This window comes from Cololabis saira, chromosome 12 (genome assembly GCF_033807715.1).
Source record: "Cololabis saira isolate AMF1-May2022 chromosome 12, fColSai1.1, whole genome shotgun sequence".
Taxonomy (NCBI): domain Eukaryota; kingdom Metazoa; phylum Chordata; class Actinopteri; order Beloniformes; family Belonidae; genus Cololabis; species Cololabis saira.
The window spans coordinates 18,233,441-18,259,088 of record NC_084598.1 but is presented as its reverse complement, the minus strand read 5'-3'; the positions used below and the strand labels follow the sequence as shown (position 1 = coordinate 18,259,088).

At 39.5% G+C, this 25,648-nt stretch overlaps 2 protein-coding genes across 2 annotated transcripts; both read right to left on the bottom strand.

Moving 5' to 3' along the window:
- Nucleotides 1-1,629: 1,629 nt before the first annotated feature.
- Nucleotides 1,630-9,582, bottom strand: alas1 (aminolevulinate, delta-, synthase 1). The gene is made up of 11 exons (XM_061734811.1): nt 9,477-9,582; nt 8,476-8,681; nt 8,229-8,384; nt 7,980-8,111; nt 7,670-7,889; nt 7,376-7,560; nt 7,016-7,195; nt 6,504-6,668; nt 2,892-3,160; nt 2,527-2,689; nt 1,630-2,361 (listed from the first exon to the last, which is right to left on the bottom strand). The coding sequence occupies exons 2-11, from the start codon at nt 8,663-8,665 to the stop codon at nt 2,201-2,203; spliced, it is 1,821 nt and encodes a 606-aa protein (XP_061590795.1). The 5' UTR covers nt 8,666-8,681; nt 9,477-9,582; the 3' UTR covers nt 1,630-2,200.
- Nucleotides 9,583-11,366: 1,784 nt separating this feature from the next.
- Nucleotides 11,367-16,253, bottom strand: spo11 (SPO11 initiator of meiotic double stranded breaks). Its single transcript, XM_061734846.1, has 13 exons — nt 16,248-16,253; nt 15,967-16,106; nt 15,110-15,198; nt 14,804-14,870; nt 14,607-14,715; nt 14,324-14,410; nt 13,733-13,769; nt 13,496-13,605; nt 13,301-13,400; nt 12,902-12,939; nt 12,458-12,534; nt 11,958-12,069; nt 11,367-11,486 (listed from the first exon to the last, which is right to left on the bottom strand). The coding sequence occupies exons 1-13, from the start codon at nt 16,251-16,253 to the stop codon at nt 11,367-11,369; spliced, it is 1,092 nt and encodes a 363-aa protein (XP_061590830.1).
- Nucleotides 16,254-25,648: the final 9,395 nt, after the last annotated feature.

The window sequence follows — 25,648 nt, the reverse complement described above, 5'->3', positions numbered from 1 at the left end:
TTTTACTAATCCAGCTGCACTGTCTCCCAATTACAGGATGCATTTTAAAATTCTGGGATTAACATATAGAGCTTTAAATGATCAGGCACGTCCCAGTAGGTCCCTGAGTGAGATCACGTGACCAGGTTCCGATGTTGTGAAGCAAACACAGCTGAAAACTACAGGTGACAGAGCCTTTGCAGCAGTGGCCCTTCCCTCTGGAACTCCTCTCCCCTCAGCCTGAGATCGACTGACTCGGATTTCTTTTAAAAATAAGCTAAAAATGTTTCTTTTTAAAATTGCGTTTGCTTAGTTTTATTTGTTTTTATATTTTACATTTTTTCAGTTTTATTGTGAAGCACTTTGTGATTTTTATCTTGAAAGGTGCTGCATAGATACCATTTTAGATACTGTACTAACTTACTTGAGGGAGATGTTCACAAAAGTGTACAAATATCCGCAGGCTTAGACATCTTGAAAGGCAAGAAACAAAGCTGGGAGATATTCTGACGGTGGAGAAGGGTGTATGATCACAAGAAGGTGACTGCACATGAACCGCAATGCACAGTTGTAACAGCGGTGGAGGAAGAGAAACATCCCACACAGTTCCCTGCTTTCCCAGTCTGACACTGAAAATAGATAAAAACACTTATGGATAGAAAAGCACATCTTTTTTCAGCTTTTAGGTTTCATGTAGCATGATATAATAGGTCTATTAAATTATTTAAATACAATCTCAGATGAGCAGCAACACGAGATATACCGTCACTGTTACTCCAAACACATAAACAAAAAGGCACAATCAAACTAAAACTAAGTACACTCTTATTGCTTTTATAAGAAAAAGGACGGTAAGCAACAGCAAGAAGCTGTTATTATATATTCAAATATAATTGATCAATTGGTCTTCAGAAAGTTTGCGGTTTGCTGGGTATGAAGGTGTATGTTAACACAGTGCCAAGAAAGAAAGGATCATGAATAATCTTACCGTAGCAGTAGTTCAAGCTTAGAAAATGAAAGCCTGGAATCTCAATAACAATCAGTGTTGGGTTACTGAAAAAAACAGTCCCAATGTGTTAGGGTTAATAAGATGTTGTTAAGCCACGCTTAGCTTATACTTATTTCTCATATTTGAACCAGAAGTCATCAATTGATGGGCACTTGTTAAAAGACGGTCCCAAAATGAATTTCATTGAATCATCATTTAATGATATATCCACATCCCCTTCACCCATGAATTGATAAAAGAGATAACATCAGTCCTTATATAGCTCTTTTTTTTTAACCATTTTTCTATCTGTGCTACACAAACAAGTTAATACAATCCATTGCGTCCATAAACTAAAATAAAGGAAAAAAAAGAAGAACAAATCCCCTGAAATCTAAACAGTGGTGGATTATTTTTTTTAAAGTATGTGGGAAATTCAAATCCAATGTCTTATTCATTAAGCAGAAAGACAACACTATAACTATTTATCTTCAAGAACAGAGACTTTCTATCACACATGCTCACCTGTGATTCATTTGGAATTTCCATTTAACCCAACAAGCGCATCTCCATTCAGCCGACATCTGAAGCAGCGACATGTAAAATTATGTGTATTGTATTCCACACAAGGACAATACTTGTGACCATTTAACAATTTATTGACCAAAATCATAAGAATACATTTTTAGTTTTATAAATTAGAGTTTGGCTAACATTTTATATGTTGATTTATGTAGCAGTAGACATTTCTGCATTCAGTCTTGCGTTTCAGCAGCCACCAGAGATGGTTAAATAAATTACCTTCACGGAATCACGGACAAAAAGGCTAACGCACGTCTTCTTCCTTGGTCAAGAGAATCCAGAACTTTCTCTCCGACCGTTTATTCTTCTGCATGCTCAAAACAGTGCGCGCAGGCACGTTATAATGTCATCCCATCATGTCATCCCTTCATGCACTTAGTTACACCAACATGGCTTTGTAACTGGTATATTGTCAAATATACTTAACAATTTATTTTCAACATTTGAAGGTGATTAAGTTTAATATGTTGCTGATATTTAACCAATAAGTGCATCACTTTTGCTGGCCCTCCACTTCAACAGGTAACAACATTGTACACATGAAACAGTAACTTAATGTACACACTGTGCTTAAGCAGATCCCTGTATCCGTAGAGATATATTTCAGTTAAGGAAATAAGATAAATAGGATAAATATTTGTGGATTTTTGTTCAGGCCACTGTTGATATTGTGTGATTGAGTCCTTTGAAGTAAGACTTCTCTCTCTCACTCATCAGCTCAAAGTAAAGAGGCTGTTGGCAGAAGTTACACTCTGCTGACGATTGTTGCTTCAGCTCCAAACCCACTTCCTTCCAGGTCTTCACCAGCCGGTCTGTGGAGACAAAGATGAGTAAAGATCAAACACATCTGCTAGAAATTATTGTTTTTTATTCCATTTTGTTTCCATCTATAACTGTAGTATTTCAAATGAATAGTTTACTATAAAAATTATATAACCTTTGCATGTCTAAATGAGAATTTTACATTATTTACGCACCAACAAAATAGTACATCATCTGGGGAGTGTGGTGAGGTGTTGGGGCAATGCGCAGAAGCTCCTCTCCTTTAGCTACAGTGGGGTAGTTGATTGCCTGAACGTAGATGTTGTAACGAGACATCATGATGTCACAGATCGCAGTATTCTTTACTGCATTCGCCACCTAGGAAACGTAACCCACATAGGTCAGAGTCGAACATCTAAGTGCCTGAAATTAAGCTTGGATTTCAAAGCAAAATGTACAAGATATGCAATGCAACTGAAATGGCAAATCTTTGGAAAAAGAGAAAAAGACAAATAGACATCATGTCCTGGAGGCAGGGTAAACCGCTATGCTTAAATCTTTTGATCATCAATTTTCCTACTCGGACAGGGATAATGTGGCTTGGGCAGTAGACCACTGGAAGTCCAGAGTCCATCAGCAACTGTCGTAGCAGCTTGACACTCCTCTGATGTTTCCTCCTGAGCACCCGACCCTCTTCACTCTTCAGGATCTTAATGGATTCCTTTGCTCCGGCCAGCAGCATGGGGGGCAAGGAGGTGGTGAAAATGAAGCCTGCAGCATAGGAGCGCACTGTGTCCACCAGGGCACTGGTGCTGGCGATGTAGCCGCCCACACAGCCGAACGCCTTGCCTGGAAATGACAGGATCAAGTTCTGTGTGAGATCTTGCTTGGTTTCAACATAGATTCAATATGCAATGTTATGAGGCAAGGATTGTTGATTGTCTTATTACTACTCCTGAGCTACAGTGTGTCCAGACACCATCCAATTTTAAATTGTTTATCTTAATGTGTGCAATTTGTTATTCAAGACGGGCATGGGGAGGATTCGGGTTAAATCAACAAATGCTGATATTGTTGGAACTCCTGAAACTTCACGGACCAAATCTTTTGCTGATTTTTGATCAGTTTTATATTAACATAGTTGGATGCAATGTTTATCATACCAATAGACCAATACAAAGGTGGTGTTACTGTTTATTTTCAATAAAGATTTAATGCCTCAATAGTTCTGTCCAAGTCTATCTACAAACAACTGGTATTTCTTGCAGTGAATTTGGAAATTGCCATGGGGGCTACAGGCCTCCTCTTCCAACAACAAAATAAGCAAGTAGGCGTGACCCTGATGACCTGAGGGTTCTGGTTGGTTCATAATGGACCAGGAGATCAGAGATGTGTTTTGGCTCCATGGAAATTGTATGTTGTACATCCTCCAACTCCTCTCAATGTGCAGGAGCAGCGGCTCCACTCTGAGTTTCTCGCTCTATCCACCCAGGCACTCTGTGGGGGAAACTCATTTGGCTGCTTGCATCCGCAATCTTGTCCTTTTGGTCATTACCCAAAGTTCACGACTGTAGGTGAAGGTGGGAGCATAGATTGACCAGTAAATTGAGAGCTTCACCTTTCGACTCAGTTCTTTCTTCACCACAAAGATCTGCGGATGCTGCACCAATCTGTCCGTCAATTTCATGCTCCATCTTTTCTTTATTTGTGAACAAGACCCCAAGATGCTTAAACTCCTCCACTTAAGGCCTTAACGCCTCCTCCGATAAAACTTTTATTTTCTTCGTTTTTTTTCGCTGCTTCGGCCATGATACCAGCTTCTCCTGAGCTCTGCGCTCCACGTCCCGCCAATTTTCGTCTCGACTACGAATCTGGAAGGAGGGGGAAGTGACGTATGCCGTAAAGCAGTCAAAGCCGTAAAAATTCATAGTTTTTTAGTGTGGCAGGGTTCCTACCATGCTTCTCAAAGTTACATAGTGCCAGTGAAGGCGATACAGACCCCTCAGACCATGTAATATTATATTAAGGTAAAGTTACATAGTGCTGCTTTAAAGGCTTCATTGCTTTAAAGGCTTCATTGCGTCTGTTAACATACCGTTTGTGTGCATTACCAAAAAGCTCCACTTTTGTTTCATCTGTCCATGAAACATTCTCCCAGAAGGCTTGAGGTTTGTACAGGTTCTCTTTCATGAAGCTCAATCGTTCCTTTTTATGTCTTCAGCAAAGGGGTCCCTGCTTTGTTTAGTGTGTGGCATATAGTACTTGTGGAAACAATTACACCAGACTGCTCCAGGTTGGTCCTCAGGTCTTTAGATGTTTGACGTGGGGTTTTTCCACCATTTTGCACCAACCTCTGAAGATTTCTGTCATCAATTTTTCTCCTCCCCCCACATCCAGGGAGGTTCTTGACAGTTCCATGCCTGCAAGACTCCTTAATAACATTACGCACCGTTGAAACAGGGATACCAAGGTCTTTGCAGATGGCCTTGTACCCTTTGGAGGTCTTGTGCTTGCAAATACTAGCATAACAGGTGTCCTTAGATTGCTCCTTTGTCTCTACCATTGTCACACATGAAGAGGGAATAACAGGTAGCATTTTAAAACACCAAAATGATCATTCATTGGTTAATTCGTGTCACATGAGGGGGGGGCAATTCATCGCAGGTGATCCTCATCTGTGATTTGCAACAGATGAGCCAAATTGGGTTTCCATACTGATTTGCAATAAAGGGTGCCAATACAGCAAGCATTATGTTTTTCTATGTTTTCATCATAATGTTTATCATTTTAATAATTCTTTATCATTTGCTGTTTTGTATCACAAGCTGTCTGTAGTAAAATGTTGATTCGCTGGATAAATTTCCTTCAGTAGATATTCCACAATATAAACTTCATGGATGCCAATAATGGTGAGCAGGACTGTATACCAGAGTGTAAATGAAATGTTGTGTGTGTACTGTGATGTGCATTACAATCACAAATAAAGATACTTAACCAGTATCTAATCTATCATTGCTGGCCAAAGTTCTTGAAGTGTGTGTGTGTGAATAAGTAAGATTTTTTTTTTGTTTTTATATGCCTTTCAGTGTTCTTTGAGCATTTATGAAAATTCACAAATTGTCTCAGTAATAGGACTCAGTCCATTAGACATGATGGTGTGTTTTGAATTTGTTAGGGTCCATCAGATGTTTCACTTACTGCATCGCTGTCGGTGATGGAAGTCATGTTAAACTGACTGACATTGACATGGATATAGTGTGTTTTGAATGGCTTAATATGATTGGCTTATGAGTAAATCATCCCCATGTGGGGTGCACTCTTATGATTGGCTGAAACAGAAAAAGATATCTGATTGGTTGCAGATAATTACTATTTAAAAAAAGACATTTGTGGGTTGAGGCAAGTCAGGGAGGCTCAAAATCCAAACAAATGCATAGAAGTGGACAGACCACAAGCCATTTGTAAATCGGGTTATATTTGCGTGTGCGTCAGATATACATTTGTGAATCTTGTCCTATGCATCCTGTGCATTTTTTAATATTCAGACTTTTCTAGCACCATACACAAGGGTGTGTTGCAGGGTTCTGTATTAGGTCCTCTTTTATTCATTAGTTATATTAGTGACTGGGGTCTAAATGTGTCACATGCTAGTTTGCATTTTTATGCTGATGACACAATTATTTACGGTTGTGGATTATCTGTTAATCAGGGCATTGAATCCCTACAGAAATTCTTTGTTGTAGAGCACTTATGACTTCACCTGAGACTTGTTCTCAGGGAATACAAGACTAAGCTTATGTTGTTTTACAATTCCAGGAAGTGATTGAAACTGATCCCCTCAGTGTCCACCGTTGAGGGAAATGAAAGAGAAGTGGTTCACATGAATGAATACCTGACTGTACTGACTGATGACTCCTCACTTTCAAAAAAATAAAACTGGTCTTTTAACTTTCAGAACAAGTTCTCTTCTTTTTTTAATGCAAAAAAGTGATTTGTTGCTGCAACTGTTTTGTCTGTGTTAGATTATCAAGATCTTTTGTATCAAATTTCTCCTCAATGTTTTTGAATGATTGACAGTGTTTCACTATGCGTGCCTGAGGTTCATTACTTGGTGTTAAGTATCGACACATCACTGAAACTTGGGATGGCCTTTAGATGGACATTTTTCTTCATTATGGGGACTTTTACTTACCAAGGGTACCAGAGATGATATCCATTTTGTTCATGACTCTGTCTCTGTCTCCAATCCCTCCTCCTCTGGGCCCATAAAGACCCACAGCATGCACTTCATCCACAAAGGTGATGGCACCAAACTTATGGGCAATATCACACATTTCTTGGCATGGACACACAGCACCTGAAGTGAACAGACCATCCATCAGAATATTTGAGATCAACCTTAAAGAAAGCTCAAAATCATTAAAAAAAAAATAATCTGTACCAATTAAACATATGGGTTTTCTGATTTGCAAGGGTTGATATGTGAAGGAAATCACATAAGAAAAGATTACATTTGTTATTTCATATAGACAGTAATAGCATTCTAATAAATGGTTTGAAGAGAAACACTAAAGACTAGATTTCACTGGATGCAAATCATAAATCCTTTAGTGAATCGCATCTTTTGCCCTAAATATTTTAAGTTCTTAAAAAATAAAAACAAACAAACCTTGTGCCTAAGACTTGTACCCAAGTAAGACTCACCATCCATGGAATGAACTGTCTCAAACGCAACAATCTTTGGAGTAGAGGGATCTGACTTCTCAAGCAGCTCTTGTAAGTGGCTGACGTCATTGTGACGGAAAATAAACTTCTTGACACCACTGTTTCTTATACCCTGAATCATTGACGCATGATTACCAGCGTCAGAGTAGATTTCACAACCTGGAAGGATAAATACAATAAAGAAGATTTATTAGGCTGTCCAATAGATTTCAGCTTAAAAGAAAACTAGAGGCAAATGTATTATTAAATATTAAAAAAAATATGAATTTATTTTTTAAAGAAAAGTATCTGTATAAATAACATGTTAGTATGTTCAAGTATATGGAACATTAACAGTACCTGGTAGCATTCTTGCCAGAGTAAATAGTGTGGAATCGTTGGCAACAAAGCAGGAAGTGAACAGCAGTGCTGCATCTTTGTCATGCAGGTCAGCTAGTTCATATTCAAGTTCCACGTGAAATTTGCTTGTTCCTGAAATGTTTCGTGTGCCTCCTGCACCAGCACCATGCTTTCGAACTGTATCACTTAATTAAAAGAAAAGAGATTTTTTAATAGTGAAAGTGCTGCCAAATGCTGAATTTGGTCTTGATAGCACTAAGTTACAGGGGATCACTGACCAGCGTGTCTACTCACGTGATAGCCCGGGTGACTGTGGGGTGACGGCTCATACCGAGGTAGTCGTTGCTGCACCACACAGACACGTCTCTCTTGCCTTGAAGAGACTCAGAGTAGTTGTCTGCCATCGGAAACAAGGCAGCACGCCGGTTCACCGTCTTGAAAACCCTGTACGTGTGATCTCTTTTCTTGCTCTCAATCTTGGTATCAAAAAAAATGTCATACTCAAAAATGGCACCTGTGAGAGCAAACAACAGGTACGGGGTTTTAAAATGTCATATTTGTTTCATATTGATTTTGAAAATTGAGCTTCATTGCATAGAATTACCTTTTGGGAGATTATCTTTTAGCTGGTGAGATGCTTTGAAAGATTTGGGTTTGAAAAGGCTTTTTGAATCTATTGCGTTAATCCTCTCTACTTCTGCAAGATCCTCAGCTGACATATCCACAACCGTTTTTCCTATTAAATAATGGTGTATTTGTGAAAATATATTCATTTGATACATCAGAAGTGAGTGTGCTCATAACGATAATCTTTCTTGACTATGGATATAGAGACAATGGTGAATGTACTTACCTGTGCGGTAATTGTTCATCTCCTGGATGTCCTCTTGCAGCTCTAACCCGACCTCTATTACCATCTCTGCAGCCAGGAAAGGGCATTTGGACCCTACAAGCTGGACACCAGGTGATGCGGTTTGTCCTGGAGGCGACTTTGCTTTATGTGTTGGATCTATAGAACACAGCAGTCAACTTTCATATTAAAATTAATTAAAAAATTGAATTTGTTGTTTCACCCATCAGTTGTTACCCTTGCAACTGACCATCTTTTATTTTTGTTTCCTTGAAAACAAACGTAGAAGTGGACAGAACTCTGGCCAGAGGTGTTGAGGCCAGGTCCATCATCACAGGGCACTTCTGGGCATAACTGAGCAGAGAGGAGCTCCTAGCCAGGTGGAGGAACGCTCTGGGAGCAGCAGCCAAGAAGGGGCATCTGCGGATCACTGTGTCCATACGAGATAATCTTCACCTAAATCATTTGTGTTATGTGAAAATTAGTCAAGTGAGAGGAGAGCATACACAATATAAGCTATATAAGCATACACAATATATTATTTCATAACCATATATAAGTTAATTGTTATTTTTAATTGACTTTATTAGACATTAAATAAATATGGGCAACATAGGCATTGTGAAGAAAAACATTTAATAATTTAAGTCAAGGTGACACAATAACAAATAACATTTTCTCAGTCTACCTTTCTACATCTTTAAATTCTTTACTCAAACACAGGATGTAATGGAAAGCACAGTATATAGTGTTGGAAACTCAGCAGAATACATTCATTAAGTCCATAGTCAGCTGTCAGTGACAAACAAAAAAAGGGGATAAAAAGGTCTTCTGTACAACAGCATGATCTTATTTCAAATACAAAAAAGAAAAAAGCCATATGGGTCTGCTGTTCACAGTAAACTCTTAAGTCCAAACCCTGAGCTTCTCAAGTTTCAAAACAATGCCATGATCTCATTGTGGGTGTAACTTCTTATTTGAATTATTTCAATCAGTGATACTAGTTGATGAGCAGCAGTTGCAGAGACCAAATGCTCTGAGACAAATGGACACAAATCTATGACCTTTCTCAATATGCTCACACACACATCTAGCAGGTAAATAGCTTGAAATCAGCTGTAATGTAGAACTTATTATACTTTACACATGAATATAGGCCAATGACATGCCACTTTTTGTAACATTCAATGCTATGATCGTCTTTTTTTGTTTTTAAGTGGATGCTTTACCTAATTTCTTTTATGGACTCACCTGTATATTGACTCTTCCGTTAAATCAAAAAACTTGATCTTGAAAGAACTCCAACACCGGCTGGACAAGTTACATATCAGCGCCAGCGGTGTTGCGTAACCGCGGCCCCGCCCCCTGACAGCTGCAGAAACGTCACCGCAGGTTGCCAGGTTGGTCATATTTACGGACTACTGCTACCACTGCCATAGACATATGACCACTGCTACCACGGAGCGCCTTCAATTCAACTTCCCGCATATGGAGTTACAGGGTGGCTCGTTGCTGGGATTTCATTTAAAAATCCTAAATATGTATCCACGAAGCAGGATGCTCAATCTAGTTAAACAGGTTTCTTCTTCCTCTTTTCTGTTTTTTTTTTTTTTTTAAATATAAGAAAAAAAGTTAGGTTTCAAAGACTAACATTATCTTGGGTGTACAGATCTTAGACAATGATGTTACACATGGTTATTAGATTGAATTTCAAGTTTAAATGCAAGACTTGTGCTTTACATTGATTAACTTGTTTTAACGTTAACGTAGAGGAGCTAAAGGTACTTTCATGTTCTTTTAATTTTCCCTTCAAAAGATTAAAATTCAAATGTCAGAGATTAATATAATTTTGCTTCTTTAACATCATTTAATTAAAACATTTAAAAGCATAACTACATTTTTTTCCTTGGGATTTCTAATAGGCCAGAATCCTGATAGTGTTTACACATTATTTCCTGTTGTCTACCTTTCTTGCACGTCATTTTAAAATGGGCCAGCAGGTGGGGCTATTGGTCTTTTGACACTATTCAGACCAGGAAAACAAAAGATCCGTCCATCCATCCATCATCCATACCTGGATCTTACTGTAATATTCAGGGATCTTCTGGAGCCTGTTACAGCTCTGTTCAGGCCAAAGGCAGGAGTGAACCCTGGACAGATCGTCAGTCCATCCCAGATCTATATCATTTATAAACATGTATCACTAGTTTTGAGTTTGATCATCGTTGAACTCATCTACTAAGAAAGGGATTTCTTGCTAATTTAGTTCCTGAAAAATGGGTTACTGTTTACTTGCAACACTGTTTTTTTGTTCAAAATAACCACAGAACATTAGCCATCATTTCTTAAAAATCCTGATGTACAGCATTAGATAAGTCTGTTTAGACATACAAAGAACTACATTTTTTTTAAAACAAAATATCTCATGCAGTTTTGTTATTTTTACTTTTGCTGCCCTGAACACATGTGGTGTCAAGCTTAGATTTTAATGAACCATTTCTTCTACTTGAAATGAAATATTTATAATGTATCTTTTAATTAAATGATCTAATGGGATTGTTTTCTCTATACCCACGTTTCCCCTTGAATGACCCAACAGTCAATCATTATCTTTGTATCACAAATAAGTTTCTGAAAGACTGAAAATATATTTTGTTAAAAGATAAAATTATCTTAAAAATAAAAAATCTAATATTTATGACCAACTTTAATGTTTATTTTGTGGCTTAAATATGGAAATAAACTTGTAAGAATAAAGAAACTAAAGATCTCTCTTTCTTTATCCGTAACCTTTATTTTTAATCATGGTAACTACCAGTTATCAATGACAGAACTTTTTCTTTTACTCAAAGGCTTAAAACATCACCCATTCTCCAAATGCATACCCACCATCTCCAACGAGAAAATATATTGAACAAAGAACAGTGTTTAACCATCGACCACCATGCTTGGAGGGTACGGGTCGCTGCATAGTTTCTGACTCCAACAGCAATGAAACTATACACATTTTGATTGTTGTTTTCCAGACAGCAAAACAGGGCCAGGTGCAGGAGTTACATCTAGGATCCAACTATGGGTAAGAAACAAATGTCACAAACTGAAGCAGCTCATCTGCTGCTCCACTGGGCGGCAGCATGGTGTTCAAACCCAGCCTCCATAACGCAGCTTATTAGGCAGGTAAATGCTGGTGAGGAAGTCAGGAGCAATCGCTGCCAGGGCCTGTAGTTCAGCCTTAACCTTGTTCTGCTGCATCAGTTCCATCTAAAACAAAAGAAAAACACACAATGGTAAAGGGCATGCAAAAGTAAGTGCCGCAAATATAAACTACCAAATCCAATCAGAAATCTGTCCTGGTCTCTTGGGACACATCTTAATGCAAGCTTGCACCCTCATTCCCAGTGAGATGAGACTCCTGCTGCAACACAATTACAATTTATTAAACTGTAAAGCTCTTTAGGTCATTATTTTTTAATTCTTTTGATGATATGAGGTTTTCAGACCATAACTTTTAAAGAAAACTCATAAAAGCTAAAAGTTGAATATTGGGGTTCAATGTTGATGAATTCCAGAGCATTTTGCTTCTATATCCCATATTATTAATCAGAATCACATTCTTCAGTATCCTATTCGTCCATAAAAAAAAAGTATAAATAACAACTACATTTAAAAATCATACACCTCAGAAAAGTATACTCTCCCTTACCTTTGTCTTTTTTTATTTTCTTTACTCACCTCTCTCTGCCAGGCTGGGTGGTTGCTTAAGTACGGGCGTTTCATCAGGCTGTTGAGTTTCCTTTCATCTTTCTTGGTGAGGGGAATCAGGGAATCTTTGGGAACCCTTAACCTAAAGAATACAACATTGATTTCATTATAAATGATCAATCTCATTTCCTAAAAAAAGACAGCTGTCTGTAGCTGTTTCTGTTGACAAATGTCCATGCAGAAAGCAGCTGCTCATATTTAGATATTCAGTAAGAAGTTATATGTTATTTAGGAGGAAAGTAAGAGAGTAAAAAAACTGCGCAGACTACCATTATATTCATCTCAAAAAATGTCCCTTTCCCTAAATTTGTTCAAGAGGATGTATACTTAAAACGCCATACGCTCGCAAATGCAGTTCCTTGAACTGAAAAAATGAGGGCAACAGAAACCAAAACAAACAATCTAAATGTCCCCAGAATATAATCCCAATTAGAGGCAGGAGGAGGAAGTAGCGAATGTGGAGTCCAAACCTCTGCAGGTCAGAGGGGAGGAGGCCTAGCCACATAACACTGGGGACAGTCAGACTGTGGGCCTCAAATGACATTGCCTGTGGAAAAAAAAAACCCACATACACACACCCAGTCACATGAAATGCTTTTACAAAACATCTCCAATAAAGACTCAGATAATCATTACTGTACCTTCACACTGCGGCTGTGACCAGCTACGCATATTCACAGTAAAGTTTATCAACACAGGGATTGTAAGGCAAACATTGCAGAAAATAAGGAAGATGTTGCCACAAAACTGCAAGTCAGTTTAAATATCTTTAGTTGTGTAATTGGCCTTTTTTTTTTAACTTAAAAAAAAATTAAAATGGGGGCGTGATAATTACACGTTGCTCCCAAAAAGACAATAGACAGGCCACATCGGATAATGTAGAGCACAAGAATAACCGACATGGAAGGACTCACCAGTGATCCGTACTTGTAGATGCACATAATCTCAATGCCTGAGAAATCAGAGGGACAGACGAGAGAAATGCTGCAATCACCAACATACCAGAGCAATTATACTCAGAGTAGTGCAACACAGCTTAGAAAAAATAAAGCATTACATATGTGTCTCGCCATGCAAGCAGGGGAAAAAAAACAATATTTGAGGTACGGGAACAAATGGAAACAGAGCCATCGGTCCCGGGCGAAGTCGCACTAGTGGGAATAATGGTTACGTTAGCCATCATGACGTAGCAAACAGGTGCTGAGATTAGCTTAGCCGGACAAGCAACCCAGCTGTGCGCGCATGCAGATGAAAGGCAAGTTGGGCGTTGACACATGTGAGTATGTGTGAGAATAAAAATGATGAAGACAAACCATGAGGGTCAGCGTCGACCAGGGCGAAGATGGGAATGTGTAGCGTCTCCCAAAGTTTTCTGACCATCAACCTGCTGTTCACATCAGGCACGCCTTTACCCTTAAACACAAAACACCCACGGGGCACTAACACTACTCTTTCTGACAGGAGACAAGTATTATTGAAACTAGCAAAAAATGAAGAGTAAAAAGTACTGTTATCATGATGCAAGGAGATAGCTTTGTGCAGAAGTCATCATCCAGCAGTTTCTGGAACGTTGCATCCTTCTCAACTATCAAGATAAACTTTGCAGACGACACAATATCTGAACTTGGTTAACAAAAGATCAGAAAGGCTTTTGGTTCTCAAGGACAGTCACACAGTTTGTACTAAGAGTGGCAGAAAGAGGAAGAAAAGCATGTGCAAACTCTTAAAGAAATTACAAAGGATACTTGTAATCGCAGTGATGTTTGGGGAAACTGGAATAGCCTGAGAAAAAGAAGGAAAAAAAGGTTTTAAGTACTGGATGACCAAGTAAAAGATGAATAAAAGGCATGTACATTATAGATGATGTACCTTTCTTTTCTTCCAATGGGAGTAAACCACACAGTAAACTGACAGTAATGTACTCTGAAAGGTTTTGTCAGATATGATAAATTCTGATAATTATAAGGACTTTTCTTGACACCCAGTTTGGCCTAGACTCAAATATACTGAATATGTATGGCAAAGGAGCAGGCAGATAAACACCTGGCCATGTGAAAATGAAAGAATAATTTTGAGATTGTCTAAGGCCCATTTAGAGAAGTTGACGTTTTCACTTTTTGCATCATTATGGCATTTGTCTGTATACGTGTGTGTATACTATTATACCAGGTATACCTTTGTAGCATCTATACTATAAAAACAAGTATTTGACTTCTTCAGCTGTAAAATTGAAGTTTTGTGAAGATATGCAGGGGTCCTCTAGCGCAATTCTGCAATGCAGTGTAATAAAAAGAGCATTTCTTCAGCTGAAGTTGTTTTGTGTTGCTGAAACTCACAATAGAGCTTGAGTGGCAGTCGATCTTTGTGCCGTCCTCCTCCAAATAGCAAAGATCACCTGAGATTAAACCCTTGGATGTGGCCAGCTAGTAAGATACAGAAAGATACAAAAGATACAAAAATAAAAGTTTGACACACATATATATTTCAAGCACATGAAGTATACTTCTGTTTGAGCTGAAGAGCTATATAGACTGCATGTGGGACGTGAGCAAACATCCAAAGAAATTTACTGAAAAGCTTTTGATATCAAAAGTTTGCTTCATGGATAAGCACACTGACCACATGCAATGATCTGCGAGGAACCTTCAGCATGCAAGAGATGTCATCTACTATACGATCCACAGTTTGCTGTGAACTAAAAAGCTGTGTATCGTTGTAGTATAGATCTCTGTGAAAGTAAAAATCAAGATGAGAACATTTCAGGAAAATATTCAGCAAATTGTGTATTTGACTTTGGTGAAACATGAATAAATAACCTCTTCGTAGAGTAAGAATTGCTCTGCACAAGTCTGTAGATGACTGAGAGAATCTTGAGGATTTGCCCTTTAAAACAACAACAACAAAAAAATCACTTTACTCAATATCATAAGTGCTAGATCATGTTAATAAACAATGAAAACAATCTTGTTCATGTGTACTATCTTTGAAACTCTTTCATCTTATACTATATCTGACATTTACTGGGAATTAATGCCATATGATATAACCAGAGTGTGAATGTTGTTTTTTGTAAAGAGAAACAAAGTTTTAATATGCAGCTAAATGTGAAAATACATTCTCACCAAATTTAGTGATAGATGAAGGACAGTCGCTCCTTACGGTAGTAACTGAATGTCCTGAAGTCATCTGAAGACCAACCGCACTGTCGAACCTTGATGTGTACAATAAGGCAAGTAAAGAGGCAATTACAGGGGAAAAAAATAAAATCCACATGGATTGTGTGCACTACTTTTTCTGTTCCAGAGCTTTGAACGTGAGGTGCCACCTGTAGACTGAAATTGCCCACACCCTGAGGGGGTAGTTGAGAGAGAGGGTTCCTCTGAACCTCACCTCCCTCATTCATCTGTGAAACTCTCTCAGACCTGAAAGGGTTTGGCCCAAATGTACTTAAAGCTGCGGCAAGTTTTGATCCAAGGAAGAGCTGACAGTGCTCTTTGTTCTGGCCATAAGGTCTCCACATTTTTGTCATTTTAAAGACCTTCATGTGTTTACATGTGTAGGCACAGGGCTTTTAAATTCCTTATCACTCTGTCATCTTGTAAGCCCCAGGAAGCCTTTTTCTTTTTGCAACAAAGTTGGAAGTTAAAGGTTTGGGGGTTTTCTTCAGTTAAGAGTTCCCCATGCCTGTTGAAACCACATCTTATGTAAACCGAACCAGAGCTGCAGCAAATATTTCTTCTTTAAGGAAACTAAACACAAAATCTAATCATCTTGTGTGGCCTGACCTCCCACATGTAACTGTGCAGGTACATGTTTATTTATTTATTTATTTACACACACAACACGACTGCTTGCATTTAATCTTTGATGGGTCAAATTGCTCACATGGATCACACTTACATCTCTGTGTAAAATGTCTACCGTGTTCAAGGTGAGGAGAAAATCCTTCTACGTTACAGATGTGAGTAAACCGAGTTACCTCACATTGGCCCAGCTGGATCTGTTGGGCAGAACCAAGACCGGGGCCTCGTCTTTGGACAGACTGGTCACTACTCCCAAGATGACCCGTTCAATGCGAGTCAGAATGTCCTGACTTGAAAGAGAAATACAATGATGACACTGCATCAGAAACAACCTTACATTACATTACATCAGAAGTGGCTGCATTGATTGGGTGGTAAGATAAAACTGATTGTGTCTAGAGTTCCCTCAACACTCTTGTCTGCTTTCACAGAATCAGACATTACATTTTGGACTCACATCCATTGTAAGATGAATGTATATGTTAAAAAATAATATATATTTGACCTTATGAGCAACAACAGCAACAAAAACGACTCCTTGCACAAATTGTGTTTATTTTTATTTTTTTTACTTCAGATTGATATCAACATGGGTAAAATGCAATTATTGATTGGACTGAGGTTGACAATGAGTTAACAGCGGAGTCATGTCAAAACGAAACTGTTAAGTTTTAAAATATCTTTAAAATGAATACCGTAGTAAATTAGTTATTTAACTACTTCACATATACCACTTGTATTACATCATGCGTCAGAAATCGTGCAGACCTTGAACGCATCTCTTACCTAAGGCTAGTACGGTCGCATGGCATATGCCATTTATTTTTTAAACGTCGTTGTGAACTTACTGACTTATTTCTTCTACAGCCCGCTGGTTTTCTGCCACAGTACTCAACAACTGAGCACGAAACTTGTCAATTTCTGAAAACAGATCCGTTTCACGGGATCCCATGACGGAGTCCGGTCATTCACCAGGGTCTTTTCCCGGGAACTGGTGCGTTCCCGCGCCAGCGCTGCTGGAAATCTCGCGAGATTATCGTGACAGCCTTTCACATTACGGTGGATAAAATTACCTGAGGGAGAGTCCACCACACACTCTACAGGGGAACATGTTTTGAAAAATATGTTTTTCATATTCTTGAAATCAATTTTAAGGGCCGTTTTGCACAATTTAATTATTATTATTATTATTATTATTATTATTATTATTATTATTATTATTATTATTATTATTATTATTATTATTATTATTATTAATAATAATATTAATAATAATAATAACTTGCATGTATAAAGTGCCTTTCTTTTTTTATTGTATTTTTATATTTTCGATCACAAGAGGGGTATACTGTACATACATAGAACACAAAACCCCCACATCTCCACTCCCAATAAAAATTAAGTCAGTCAAAGTCCATACACACCAAGACATATTTCCTAGTGCTATAATCATGCCAAATATTCTAACCAAAAATTATACTCATTGCACTAATTGAAAATACCAGATAGTACTACCATATCAATGACTGAAATAATAATTAAATAGTTAAATAGTCCTCCTACCGTACTTCATGATGAAGGGGATGATGAATTGCACTAATTGAAAATACCAGATAGTACTACCATATCAATGACTGAAATAATAATTAAATAGTAGTCTTCCTACCGTACTTCATGATGAAGGGGACGTATAAAAAAAAAGTAGGAAACACTTCATGTCATAATTTTCCTATCCTAAGTTGGGGCTGGTCCGTTAAAGAACCAAAATGATATCCAAACATATACCCTCAAAACAAAACGGAAACAAAACCGAAAACCTAGCAAAACAAACAGACATAAACGGTGGTAAAACCCCACTTAAAACAAACAAGACAACAAAACAACACAAACCATTGCACTCAGATCTTATCATTGTCACTATGCCTTACATTGACCTACGAAGTTCTTAAAGTCAAATTCTATATGAGATTACCATATTTTTTTAAAAGTCTGAGGATCTGCCTTTATTCTTGTAATAAATATCGTCAAGTGTAAGGTAGCTTGAGAGTTCGTTCCACCAGTGGACTAATACTGGGGGTTTAGATTCTTTCCAATTTAAAGTTATACATTTCCTGGCTGCCAACATAGCACGATCTATATATCTGCATTGATAAAGTGCCTTTCAAAGAACCCAAGGATGCTTTACAATGGTCGTATATTATTAATTCACTCCTAATTCACACTTGGTGGTAAACTACATGTGTAGCCACAGTTGCCCTGGGGCAGGCTGACGGAAACATGGCAGCCAATCCGTGCCAATGGCCTCTCCAGCACAACATTCATACACATTCACACGCCAGCGATGCCCTCACTGGAGGCAAGGAGGGAGAAGTGTCTAGCTCAAGGACACAACGACACATAGGGGGAGTGGGTTTTGAACTGCCAATCCTTGGATCATTGGACGACCCGCTCTACCACCTCTGTCAAACACGTCTCAAGTTTTATTATTGTTGTCCTAAGTAGGCTATTTGCATCCATCTATATATTATACACAGATTCCAATATGATGTCAATGTTTAGGCCCATAAGCTGTAAGATTACTAGATTGGTGACATCTACCAACAGGTCTTCTGAAGACTGGTTTTGAAACTTGTTTATTTTTTCTCATACTGTGGAACCATATGTGGCAATTGGGAAGCCAACTGGAACACGTCCACCTTATTTCCATCAAAGTTCAGTCTGATTCATGCGTTGAATTGATGCTGTCGTGATCAAGCGGCAACCAAACTGAGGCTGATAGAACTAAGATATGAAAAGTGAGTCCATCACTATTGACTCCCATGTTAAAATCTCCAATTTTAGAAAAGAATTAAACATATTTACAGCCGGACCATTTTGGTCTCAATCGTTTGATTTTATACCCATGACAACTCCGAGGGGGGGATATTTTTTTTTTGTACCACGCCAGGAGAGTTGATATTTCTAACATGATTGACTGACAGTTGGCCCAGCTATTGGCTAACCATTATCACTTCCTCATCTGTAATTGTCATGCATGCTTAGCGGAGCAACCAGCCATTTGTGTTTGTTAACCCAGCGTGACAGACATTTTTGATTTTGCCATCGAGTTGACATATTAAACGGTATATTCTGCGGTAAATGTCTGACGGCAGCTCTGCGGTTATTTTGACGGGGTTTGGCTGAAGGAGATGGGAGCAGAGCTAACTCTGAATAACATGCGGTGGTGGGTTGGTTCCTGTTGTTCTTGCTGAACAACAGGGCTGCGCCCTGTACGAAGAAAAACGGGCTTTAAAACCGCTCTTCAGAAACCAATGGGTCACGTGACTGAATGTGTCATCCATTACAGTATTTTGTACAGTTTATGGCTGCAATGCAGAGCCTTTTTACTTCTCTAAGCGTTGTCCTTTCTGCTTGACTCGTTCAAAAGGTGTACAAACTACCTCGATGCATGACTTCTCTTTTGTTTATGATTCAACGTTTGCAAAAAAAAGAAATTCACTCCAACAATGTCTTATGTCATAGAAAATTGAAAGTTTAGGATAAACACTCACTCAACCAATGAGTTTTGCATGATTTCATGAATGAACATTCTGAAATTTGACACCCCGTCGTGTTTTGGGGATGAAGTTGTAACAGAACGCAGAACTTCAAAAAGCACACAACGGCGTCAAGGCAATGGCGTTTCCTTTGCATCAAATTGACGGGAAAGCATAAATTAGGCTTTAGCCATGGATAGCAACTCTTTCAACCTTTTCAGTGGAATATCTCATTTCAGATGTCATTTTAGTGGCAAAATCAGCAATGACTACTGTGTTTAGTCAATGCTGGTTTAGTATCACCTGCAGATTGCTTCATTAAGCTTTGTAGCATGACGATGACTGATGAGGAAGTGATAATGGACAGCCACTGGCTAAGACAACTGTCAATCAAAAGGTTACAACCCATATCATAAATAAATGTAGTGGTTTATATAGATTCCTCATATGTAGTGCAGAAAAATAAAAAATAAATAAAAAAATTACTGTACAGTTTTCATGGATGTGCTATTGGGACCAAAACCATTCTTTTGAATCAGGTGTAAAAACGTTTTATTTCTCCTGCAAAGTTGGACATTTTAACATGGAGATTATTCCAATAACACACTGTTGTAGTCAGCCCTGGTGGTAGGGCGAGGAACTGCATTTTTTGTTACTTTCAGGTCTCAAAATCAAAGATAGATAGTTGGTACTTGAATGGATCACAGAAAAGAAGCTGTCGTCTTCTCCAAGCTTAAAGGCAGTGCATAATTGCACGTTGTATTCTTTAATAAGACCCAGGCATACTTAAGGGCTAGTTAGCACCTCATTGGTGTAACTTAATAAGCCTAACCTGATAGTGTTACGGGAGGAATCCCCGTTATGTCCCTTTGTGGCCCTAAGTAATGACACCTTCTGACTGAGCCTGCTGCTACTTGTTCATAGGTGTGTCTACTGTACCATCGCTTTTCTGTTTGTGTGTGGTGGATTCAAAGAAATAGGTGGGGGTATAATTGGCTGTGTTTAAAGTCTGTATGAAATAAATACACATTGTTTCATTTAGGCTATTCAAAATAGTTTTAAAGTATAAGTTTGATGATGAATGTATGAAATTATATTTTTAATCAGCACGTGTATTAGGACAGCTTGAGATTCTATAAAGTTGTTACTTGTTACCGGTTCAGTTAAGGGTTTTGCACTCCTATAATGACTCCTACTGTCTTAAGCCTCGAGCATTAAATGCTAAGGAATTTGTACATATGTCTACATCGTCAAAACCTAAAAACCAGTGTCTGCTTCTTTCTTGCCTTTTGTAGCAGTTGTGTTGCTTCTTCAAGAAACAGGGAAATGTGCTGAGATTCTATAACTATTAGGTCATCCAAAGTCCCCACCTTTTAGAGTTGCTAGCAGGCATGCTGTGTGTGTTTGCAGAGGCACTGTGGTCTTTCTTTTCACAGTGTGAAGGCCTGGCTAAAGTGTGTGGGAGCCAGGATCTAAAGAGAAGAGGTGCATGCCCCTGACCTGACCCTGAATATTTTCTAATGTGCAGCTTTACTAAAAGGTCTCCCTTTCTGCTGAGTGGCTTTGACAGGCTGCTTCCGCAGTAATGGCTCTTAATTTCTGCGTAATTGCTATCTTTAAGCGATGACAAGCGACCCCTTGCTCAAGCTAAAACAATCTTAATATGTAGAAGACCACAGGTTGACAGGGTCATTTCTGCTCCCGTACCAGAAAGCCTGGGACCCCTGCTGTTCCTTTGGTCTGAGAGAGATTTGGCTGGAGTGTGAGGCCCTAACCTGAGGAGACAGAGTGCAACGAGTCATGTGCTTGTCTCGGGATGAGTGTTTGTGCTGGGCGGGGGGGGGGGGGGGGGGGGGGGGGATACACTGGGGAAGTAGGGGGCTGCAGGGTCAGAGGAAAGAAATGGCTTGTGGGGGAGGGAGGTGCAGGGGTTTCTGCAGGTGAGGGGGATTAGCTACAGCTAGAGGCCCAAAGAAACTAAATACAGATCTGTCAACCTAATCCTCACAAATAGAAAACAGAGCTGCCCTCCCTTCACAGTCCACATAGTTCAGCACATCCACCTCCTGCTCCTCTGACCCCCACCCTCAAACGTTCATGCACACACACACACACACACACACACACTTTCTACCCTAAGCTCTCCTGCTTCTCTGTTTCTCATCAAGTTTTGGCCAGGGCCAGTCTGGCTATGTAGCCTTCTCTCTAATAGCTCCTCAGACCAGCAGGCCTTGAAGAGGAGCTGAGTGATCGCTCAGTGTCCTCTCTGACTGACAGTGCAGCATAGTCTTATGGAGTGATGAGAGCAAGAGTCAAAGGGGGGAAGGCCCCTTGCAACACAGACTGGAATCTTAATGGGACCTCATCCTTGAGGTGCATGAAGGTAGCTTGGCTTTTATCATGCCCACACACCTCAGTAATGGATGCTGATAAGCGTGCGCTGGTTGAGGAGACCAGGCCAGTGTCAAGCACAGAGTGTGTGCCGATGACAAAAATGACAGAGTGCCTGAGTGATAACATCCTGCAGTGGATAAGCGCTACTAAGCCAGGCATTATGGATAGCTTAACTAAAACGATATCTGTGACTGTCAGCAACACCAACTATAATTGATGGGTCTGGCCGGACTGTTGAGGGCTATAAATCAGATCCAAGCTACTCTGGTGTTCCCAAGTGCCATATCTGGTTGCAGACAAACACTGGCTGAGAGGACGTACCTCATTCAGGTGAAAGTTGGTAGTGAGTGATGGCAAAGAGACCTGTAAGGTGCAGCATTTCAAGTAAGATGATCATGTATATATTTACAGAAAACCCATACAGGACATTTTGAAGTATGGTATAAAACTCATTAAAATATAAAGTTCTGCGTAGCAGTTACCAGCTCCTTCCTGCTTTTTTCATTTGAAGAAAAAAAGTGTTATCTCTGCAAAACTTGTATTTATTTATTTTTTATCATTTCAAATGGATCCAGGTTTTAAAAAAATGTAATCAAACCTGAAACCTAAATATGCTCTACAAAGTGAACTCTTTCAAAGCTGTTTCTCATACCCACCCCCTCTCTTTTCTTCTGCCTGTCTCGCAGCTGTGTCTCATATGTTCCTGAGGCCTCTGGAAGTGTGAGACACCAGAAGGGGAACATTTGCAATAGCTCAGCTCCACCTGGTTAGGCTGTTTTAACAGGCCATTGGTTTATGCACTGAACACAGTGGGGTTACGCCAAAAACGCAGACAAGGGAGGACAGGACGGACCAGCGTGGAGGGGTGGAAGGAAAAAAGAAAAAGCGCCTCCACCTTCTTGTGTCCTTGCACCCTGACCTCACACTTTCATTTGAGGGTCACTTTACTGAAGACAAAAAAAAAAAAAAAGTTCTGTATCGTTTGTGGATCTGCTTGATCAGACGCCCCTCCTCCAGCTAACCTCATCCTCCTCCCTGGATCCACAGGTCTTCAAAGGACTGCTGCCTGCTGCTTGCAGAGGCAACACATGAAATAAATATTAATCTGACCTCTGACCACATGCTTTGAGCTCCTCAATAGAGTTAACCAAGCTGACATAGAAAACACATACCCTCACAACAGATTAAAAAAAAAAAGACAGAGGAAGAGAGAGCATTATGTCTTACAGATGGCAAGTGTACAGGAGTGTGCAAGAGGTTCCACGGACCTTTAACTGTCTTCTTTGCAGCTTTGAATCATGTTCCAATCTGTTGGAGTGTGGTCAACTATGGACATTACCTTAATGATGAGTGTTAATGAGTGGCTGAGATGCTTAAGAGTAAAATCTGAGTTTAAATATTAAAAAAAAAATGAATAAATGAATGAATGAATCAGCTCATGATCTCCATTATGAGTTTCACAACTCCAACATAAATGCGCTGTTGTTTTGTCATCAAATAATTGTTTTATTTCCAGTATTTGGGGTAATTGATTTAACTATGTAATGGTGCAGGCTGACGGTGCCCTGTTTGTCTTGGTTATAAATTCATTCAGTGTGACCTATGCAAGAAAAGTTACAGCTATTCTTTTGGCAGCCTTATCTTATGTCAGTCGTTGATGGGGCTTTCAAACACGGCTATGCCTTTCTGCTTTAGTTCCCCTTGTCAAAGGCCTCTCAGTGCAGTTCACCCGGCCCGGCCTCAGCTTGTGCCTACTGTTTACCGGGACTGTCACCAAGCCCATGGAGGCCTAAACAAAGGGGGGTCTGTTCCTTTTGTCCTGTCCAGGATTGTCAGCGCCCCTCTGGCACAATCTGAGCTGAAGGCTAGGGGGTTGTTGGAGCACCGGGGGATAGGGTGGGGGGGGGGTATTGACCTCACCAACCTTACAGCAAGGATAAGAAAGCTAGATAATGGGACAATGAGAGAAATGGAAAAGGAAGTAAAAAAAAAGAGAGAGAGGATGTCTACTTATGAGGAATTCTTCATGAAGTCCACCTGCGGCCAGCGGCTAGAGGTGTTTCCACGTCCACGCTACCGCTGAAAACCCCCGTTAAAAGCAAATAGATTTACAGAATAGGTAGTGGCAGGATATGTAAACTCCTGTGCTTGAAGCCAAGACGCTGGAAAAACAGCGGAACGCCTTTGAAGACAAGAGCAACCACATTAAATGAGCAGGAAGGTGAGCTAAGTGTAGAAGACCCCGAGACATGCTCTGCCTCCTTTCCTCCCTTCCTCTGTTTGCAATCACAGATTAAGCTGCCTGGCAGCCTCTCTCGCTGTGCTATTGAAGTCTAATTTATCGTCATAAAAATCACCTGGCAAGCTGGAGCACTGGAAACATCTCAACTACAGAGCCTTTAAAAGTCCTTTCTTCAAGTCCCGTCCCAATAATGCAGTTGATCTTGGGCCATCTGAAATCCCTCCCATTTGTTGTCAGAGAGCACAAGAGGGTCAGGAGCATTCCATTAAAGCACGGTGTTTAAGAGGTGCTGGTGCCAGGGGGGCAGATGGAGAAATGAAGCAGCTGCCAAACATCTGCACCCCTCCTTCTCGGTCTGTGCTCTGTCTGCGCACCACTGCCTTTGTCACTAACTTCCTGCTCCTGCAAAAAAGGGAATATAGACAGCTTAGATATATTCAGGCATGTAGTGAGAAATGGGAGTTGTTGGTCTGCCGTGCTGCCTTTTAGGCATCAAAGGGAAACAGATTTTACATTCTCACACTCACATGACCCCAGGTACTGCAGCGAGTGCACCTGCAGCAGTAACTTTTACAGTGGCAGCATTGTGACTGCATGTTGCAACGTCTCCTTTTGAAATATTCAGTCCAAACTCAAAATTTTATGACTCGCAACTGTGTAAAGAGCTTTCCATCAACTAAGTCAAACTTAATGTCTTACTGTCACTATATATCTGAGTCTGTTGACTGAAACCAGTGGCGTCAATTCAGTGGAAGCTAAGGTATGGCAAGGTTACGAGAACTTAAGTAGAGTATCAATCAACACGTCCAGCAAGTACTCATCACAGAAGTCTGCTATGTAGCTTATCTGTGTGGTCAAGAAAATTGGAACTTTTTCAAATGCAGTCTCGCTCACTGCAAAAACTCAAAATCTTACCAGGAATATTTGTCTTATTTCTAGTTAAAATGTCTCATTTTTAGTCAAAAAATCTCATTACACTTAAAACAAGAGTCATTACCAGAAAAATAACTTGTTATTTGACAATTTTCACCTGTTTCAAGTACATTTTCACTTGAAATAAGTAGAAAAATCTGCCAGTGGAACAAGATTTATCTTCTCATTACAAGCAAAAAAATATTGTTCCACTGGCAGATTTTTCTACTTATTTTAAGTGAAAATCTACTTGAAACAGGTGAAAATGTTTTTTTTTTAACTAGAAATAAGACAAATATTCTTGTTAAGATTTTGAGTTTTTGCAGTGTATAATAACTAGTGAAATCGATCATGTTGTTCTTATTTGCATTTGTAGTTATTCCATAAATGTATTTAAAAAAAACAAACATTTACATTTAACCCTTGAAGCAAAGGTGGGGCGGCTGCCATACCTTGCCATACCCAATTGACGCCCCTGACTGAAACTGCACAAGAATATAAAGTAATGACACACAATGTGCTTCATAATAAAGTGAAACGTCACAATCCATCCTTATTCACTCTACTTGCACATGCAGCCTCCAGCCGTTCACCGATTGGCAACAAAGACACACTCGCTCCATCTCCATGAGAAAATCACAGCATCAAGGCTGATTTATGGTTCCGCGTTACACCAACGCAGAGCCTACGCCGTAGGCTACGCCGTAACCCTATGGCGTAGGCTCTGCGTCGCTTTAACGCGGGACCATAAATCAGGCTTTACTGTCCCTCTCC

What these genes read in the sequence shown, in the direction of transcription:
- spo11 (XM_061734846.1), bottom strand. An exon ending in TTCATCTATCACTAAATTTG is followed by an intron (nt 14,871 to 15,109) that starts GTGAGAATGTAT and finishes GTTGTTTTAAAG; the next exon opens with GGCAAATCCTCAAGATTCTC. An exon ending in GGTCGACGCTGACCCTCATG is followed by an intron (nt 12,940 to 13,300) that starts GTTTGTCTTCAT and finishes CTGATTTCTCAG; the next exon opens with GCATTGAGATTATGTGCATC.
- alas1 (XM_061734811.1), bottom strand. Translation starts at nt 8,665, where the DNA reads ATGGACACAGTGATCCGCAGATGCCCCTTCTTGGCTGCTGCTCCCAGA. An exon ending in AAAAGATAATCTCCCAAAAG is followed by an intron (nt 7,890 to 7,979) that starts GTAATTCTATGC and finishes TTGCTCTCACAG; the next exon opens with GTGCCATTTTTGAGTATGAC. An exon ending in TATCATCTCTGGTACCCTTG is followed by an intron (nt 3,161 to 6,503) that starts GTAAGTAAAAGT and finishes TGTCATTTCCAG; the next exon opens with GCAAGGCGTTCGGCTGTGTG.